At 51.3% G+C, this 6414-nt stretch overlaps 1 protein-coding gene across 1 annotated transcript in view; it reads left to right on the top strand.

Annotated features, from left to right (window-relative positions):
* The window catches only part of ATP9A (ATPase, class II, type 9A), a 123809-nt gene that overhangs the window by 110454 nt on the left and 6941 nt on the right, over positions 1-6414 (top strand). Inside the window, exons 18-19 of the mRNA XM_006881644.1 lie at positions 4473-4537; positions 5717-5825. Coding sequence (XP_006881706.1) covers positions 4473-4537; positions 5717-5825 — 174 coding nt within the window. The remainder of the gene's footprint in view (positions 1-4472; positions 4538-5716; positions 5826-6414) is intronic.

Below are 6414 nucleotides of genomic sequence, written 5' to 3'. Positions count from 1 at the left end.
ACCATGCAGGTAGGTGCAGCTGGTACTGGGCTCAGGTGCACGTGACAGCACCATGCAGGTAGGTGCAGCTGGTACTGGGCTCAGGTGCACGTGACTGGACCAAGCAGGTGAGCAGGGTGCTGGCACCTTTGCCCAGGGGTCCGTGACTGTGCGGCTGTGGGGAAAACAGCCTGGGCGTCAGACGGAGCTTCTCACCTTTTGCCCCCCCTCCCCCAGGCTGGTTTGAATGCTGCCTGGTCCCACACCAGCTGGTAGACTGTGACGATGGTGCAGGCTGGGCAGGGCTCAGGTCTGTTGTTTTTAGGGTTGCTGTGAGTTGTAGGGGACTTGATGACAATTAACAGTGACACCCACAAACCTTGAGCAAGTCATGTCCATGGGCCCCAGACTGCTCATCTAGGAAGGAGCGTTGAGAGGTCTGGCCCTGTGGAGCTGAGCATCAGTGGTGCTGCCCAGCCACCTCTGGACATGGGGTGGGTGTAGTGACAATGACATTCTTTTTGGAGTGTCCCAGAGTGGCAGACCTTCCCAAGCATGATATCTCTTTCCCAGGACTAGCCTCTTCTAGCAACATGCCCAACGTATAATAGATGAAGCTTTGTCATCCTTGCCTCCAAGGAGAACTCTGGCTACACTTTGACTGAAACGCATCTGGGGGTTTTTGTTGTTGTTGTTGTTGGGTTGTTTTGTTTTGTTTTGTTTTTGGTAGTCCATGGGATATTCAGTACTCTTCTACAACACCAAACCTCAAAGGCATAAATTCTGTCATCTGTATTCACTGTGCAGATCTCAGACGCATCTCCTGGCTTATCAGTCCAGTGGGAAGATTTTTTGTCTTCTTGATGTTGAGATGTAATCTATATTGATGGCTGTAGTCTTTGATCTTCTGGAGTGAGCACCTCTTTCTTGGAAAGGTTGGAGGTTGGCGAAAGAGAGGAAGACCCTCAACCAGATGGATTGACCCAGTGTCTGCTGCAGTGGGCACAAGGGTGTCAGAGATGGTGAGAATGGCGCAGGATAGGACAGGGCTCAGGTCTGTTGTTCACTATGAGTTGTACTTGACTTGATGGCACTTAATGATAACAGCAGAATGAAAGACGCGCAACTCAATGCTGCCACAATACTCTGGTCGTGGATTTGCCACAGACAGGTGCTAGGGCCAGCAAAGGACAGCCGGAGTAGAACCGCTGACTGTTCTTGAGCTCTTTCTATACCCTAGGTATAAGGCTAGGTTTTCACCGTCTCGTAGATGCCTCATGCTAGCCTGAGCCAGTTGGTCCTGTTTATTCCCATTTCACAGATGTGGCGGCTGAGTCTCAGCCTGGTTGAGAAGTACGTTCAGTGTCCTGTAAGGATTTGTCTGCTCTGGCAGGTAGAGCCCAAGGCTGACAGTCTTCATCCAGGTCTCCTCCTTGAGTGCCCTCATGGTGGACAGGCTCGGGCCATCTCTCCATGCCAGGCAGTTCTTAGACGGACCGTGTAGCAGACGGCAAGGGAGTTGTCCCAGTTCCAGCACCCCCACACTAGCAGTGCCCACCTAGAAGCAGAGTTCGGTTGTCAGGCCCTCATTTGATTTTTTCACAGAAGAATCTAGAAAGTATGAGATATTTTCTCACCTTCTCTCATCGATGTCTTCAAAATCAGCGTTGATTCATGATTCATTTTATTTCATCTGAATTCTTCACTAGGATATTACTAGTCTCTGTAAACTTTCATTAACATTCATTTAAAAAGATGATCATGCTTAAATCTCGAAGAAAAAAAAGAATATTATTTGTGTGAAATTTTACAGAGCCGATTGTTTTTTTATTCAACAGGTGACACACATTTTGTTTCTTGACATTGATTGCAGTCTCCACATGTAGAACACTCTTCCTCCTCCTTCCTTGTGTTACCAGTTTCCATCCATCCTTCTTTCCTCTCCCTTCCTGCTTTCTGAGTTTTACCCTCGTGTAAAAACTACCCCATCGATCTTGTATGGTTGCTTAGTGTGAGCTCTGTGTGAGTGTGGACCTCACTGCTCACACCAAGCAACCGCACGATGTCTTCTATCCGTTACCAGCTGAGTCACTGTGAACATTTTACGAAGGACGCCAGAGAGAAGGGATCGGGAGACATCGTGGGTGGGGAGGAGTGCCCGGTTGTTTTGCTCTTTGGGCGTTGAGCTGAAAATCCTGGAGCGATAGAGCCAGAGTTCACGTCTTCCAGATCCCCCCAGTGAGTAGCTATGAGACCTTGAACTAGGCATTCTGTGGCCCTGGACCTCAGTCTTTCTATCTGAAAAATAGGAATGATAAAACCTGCCCTGCCCACTCAGGATGTATCATCTGCTGTGTGCAACAGATTCTGGCCAGAATTTGATGACCGTCGGGGCCAGGATAACCAGTGGAAGTGAAATGGGGTAAAGTATAAACAGAAGTGACATTGTCCTGTTCAGGAGAGGTGTTTCATCGCATTTAGAGGGCCTTTCAACGCCAGGTGGCTGATTCCCTCAGAAATAACATTCAAATACAACCTACCCAGCTCCCCAAACCTTTGGTGGGGTGGTCTGTGGTGTTTGGGAATGGGGGAGCCCTTAAAGGGATTTTCATCAAGACGACCCAAATCCATACAGCTGGTGTGGTTCTTGTGGCCACATCTGTCCTTTCATTTCTGTTAACTCATCAGTCAGGGGGACTGGACACTGCTTCGCTTTAATCTCGGGGTGTATTGACCTGTTAGTTATAACAACTGACTTCTGGGAGCCAGAGGTTTGTTTGGTTTTTTTGTAAGACAAAGAAAATGGTATTTCTTGAGCCCAACATTTCATGATTCGTATCTTTTCTACTTTTTAAAAAAAATTTTTATTTTGTGTGTGTACCGTCTTATCAGACCTGACTGGTACAGGAGGAAGTTGCCCCTCTTTCTCCAGCATCTGGTGGATTTGAACCACACACTTTGTGGATTGCAGTGCAGCTTTTTTGCCACTAGGCCACTAGAGCTCCCTGATTTGTATCTTTTCTTGTCCTCCCTGGAATCTGGTCACGTAGGACTAGCATCCCATTCTACAGAGAAGGTCAATTAAGTCACTGGCTCCACGCTTGCAGAATTTGCAGACATCTGACTGGACTGGAACGAATGGCAGATTCTAGAACACTTACAGGTGCTCACCGGCACAGGGGTGGACTTACTCAAGTCCAGGATGGGCTGACACCCCTGTCTGCTGTGCTGAAAGTGGCCGTTTCATGGTCCTTCCTGATTAGAGTCACCCCTGACGCTGGTGTCTTGAAGACACAACTGCTGTGTTTCCATTGTCCCCGGCGCTCTTGGCAGGAGGAAGGTTGCGGTCAGTCCTGAGGCTCATGTGCAGAATGCATACCTGATCCCTGGCATTCCCATGCAGGATCCTTGCACAGGATGAGAGAAGTCATCTTAAAGGTCTGTGGTCCCGATGTCACAGCCCAGGGGGCTCTCGGTGGCCGCTGAGGTCCAGGCCAAGTCAGCACGGGCCTCCAGGAGGCTGCCCTCGGCCCTGAGGAGGTGAAGGAGAGATTCTGGCGGAAGCTATTTCTAATCATAAGCCGGCCCGTCCTTCCCGTGTGTGGTTTCTGCAGAGCCTTTGGGCAGTGGCTGTCCCTGCGTCCCTCTGACTGCTCTCTCCCACTGGCCTGCAGACTCAGAGGCAGGGCCAGCCAGAGCGTCGGGCCCGATTTTATGCCCCTGGCTTCTTATCAGTAGCCAAGACTCTCCACATCAGGGCCTGGACAGGTTGCAGTAAGGGATTTGTAACTGTCACTATTGCTTCTCATTGCAAAAGGTCGTAGCTAATGGATGTTTTGTAAAAGCTTTTAAAAATGAAAATGTGGGATCTAAGAAGTACTGGTTCCCTGCAGTGCCACCTCAAAGGCAGCTGGGGTAGAAACGAGAGGTTTCCCTGAATTTGTCCCGCACACAAGTTGACATGTTCACTGCTTGGGCAGATGGTGATGCCGGACTGCTGGGCATGTGGGCTCCGGAGACAGCGCCCCTCAGAGCCCATTACCTCTGAGCTCCCCATCTCCAGGGCATGGGTGCTGTGGACTCTGCTCGCTGTCCTCGCATACAGAGCACCTCCGTGTCCAGCAGGTGGAGCTTAAGAAATGCCCCTAAAGCCGCTAAGTGGGAGTGGAGTTGGGAGCGGCTTCCTGGGTTTGAATCCTGACTCTGCCCCCTGGGAGCTGCATGATGTTGGGCAAGTCAGTCCACCTCGCTGTGCCTCACTTGCCTCGCCTGTAAAATGGGATGATGAGAACAGTACCTCCCTCCTAGGCTGGTGAGAACTGAACGAGTGGATAAGGAGAACGCTTTTATCGTTGCCGGGCATTGCAGGGGGAGCTGTGTACCTGGTGGGGATCGCTTTCATCAGCGAAGATGAAATTTGTTTTTGGTGTTTTGTTTTGTTTTTTCCTGTTGGTGATGAATTTCCGTGATGTTCTCCTGTCTCTTTGGCACAGGCTGTCTTCTCGTCCGTATTTTACTTCGCTTCTGTCCCCCTGTATCAAGGATTCCTCATCATTGGGTAAGGACACCCAGATAAGGAACGAACCTGCCACATTAAGGCTGATTAAACCACAGGAGAGTAACGGTGTGTTTGGGATTCATTGTCCACAACTCCCCTGGGTCCCTGGATCAAGGGCATCCCAGCCCACCTCCAGTCAAACGAGGAGCCCTGCTGGAGTTGTGGGTAACACGATGCGCTGCTAACACAGAAGGTGAGCAGTTCAAATCCACCAGTCGCTCCACAAGAATAAAGGAGGGCGGTCTCCTCCCGTGACGATTTACAGCCTCAGAAACTGGAGAAAGGGTTTCTGGGAGTTGTACTGAACCTGACAGCTGGAGGTTTGGGTCTGAAGTAAGTGAGAACCCCTGGCATTGCAGTGGTTAAAGCACTTGACAGCTGCCTGAAGGGACCCCAGGTTAAACTCTTCTCTGTGGGAGAAAAATGAAGCAGCCGCCCCCTCAACATGACAGCCGTGCCAACGGGCCGCCCTGTCGTCCTGTCACGTGGCTCTGAGTCAGAAGCCACTTGACAGGGGGCCTGGGTTTTGGATTCCAGAATTGTTGGGGCCCTTTGTGAGGTGGTGGAGGCAGAGCCCCCCCACACCTGTGACCTGTGACGCTTTGCATTTGTACCTGGTGACGTAACACCTTGGTGTGCGAGGGATTGGCCACCTGACAGCATGGCCAGAGTGGAGGGTCAAGCTCGATGACTTCACAGAGGTCTCAGGAGGGCATGGGAGGGGGTGACAAATGTCCTCTTTGCCGTCCCCACCCCAGAACCGCCAGCTGCTGGTTCTCTAAGGAGGGCTCACAGGGAGTGGTGCTGGGGTACACGTGGACTAGAGCTTAGTCCCCGGTGACATCAGCATGACTTTGTTATATAATAAAAACCAAACGAGAACCACCCTCACACTGACTGGCTGAAGCCAGCACATACCTGACCCTCCTGTGGGTTTTCTGAAGCTGTAAATTGCCCACGAGGGGCTGCTGGTGCATTTGAACCAGTCACCTTTAGGTTGGCAGTTCAGCCCTCCATAGAATACACCACCATAGCCCATAATGGAAACTCCATAAAGAATCATTGGGTGAGTGGGTGAGTGGGTGCAGTGCGTGGATGAATAGAAAAGCACTCGGGTGGCCGGGGAGCCGGCTGAGTGCTCTGCTCGCTGGCTGCACTCACCTGCCGCTTCTCCCCCAGGTACTCCACCATTTACACCATGTTTCCTGTGTTCTCGCTGGTCCTGGACAAAGATGTCAAGTCCGAAGTCGCCATGCTGTATCCTGAGCTCTACAAAGACCTCCTCAAGGTGCAGCCCACCCCTCTGCCACCCCTCACTCCCTCCTCTCCCCGCCCCCCTCTCCCCTTCATCCTTTCTGCTTCCCTCCTCTCCCTCTCTTTAACAGATTTTGCAAGACCCTCTCAGCTCTGTTTTGTTTTTTAATTATTTTGTGTGTGTGTGCCGTCAAATCGGATCTGACTGGTACAGGAGGAGCTTGCCTGCCTCCTTCTCCAGCAAAGCATCTGGTGGATTTGAACCATCAGCTCTGTTCTGACCACACATCTTCTATCTCCTCCCTCTCTTCTCCTCTTCCTCCTTTCTTCATCTTCCCCCTCAGTCTGTCCCCCCCCCCACTTCTGCCTTTTCTCTCTGATCTCCCACCAACCCCTCCGCCTCTGGCTTGACCCCACTCCTGACTTTCCAACCTTTAGGGGAGGAGGGCTGGGAGCCCACACTTTGCTGCTCACAGGACTCTGTGCGCATATGAAGGGTATGAAAGAGCACAGTAGTGTAGGAACCAGAAATGAGCACCGAGCCCCCAGGAGCCCTGTCATCCCCTGTGCGGCTCATCTCTCCTTCAGGTGGTGTGTGTGTGTGTGTGTGTGTGTGTGTGTGT

The sequence above is a fragment of the Elephantulus edwardii genome, unplaced genomic scaffold, assembly GCF_000299155.1.
Source record: "Elephantulus edwardii isolate Elephantulus edwardi_28Jun2011 unplaced genomic scaffold, EleEdw1.0 scaffold00015, whole genome shotgun sequence".
In the NCBI taxonomy this organism is placed as follows: domain Eukaryota; kingdom Metazoa; phylum Chordata; class Mammalia; order Macroscelidea; family Macroscelididae; genus Elephantulus; species Elephantulus edwardii.
The sequence above is the reverse complement of the archived record's forward strand: the minus strand, read 5'-3'. Positions and strand labels throughout refer to the sequence as shown.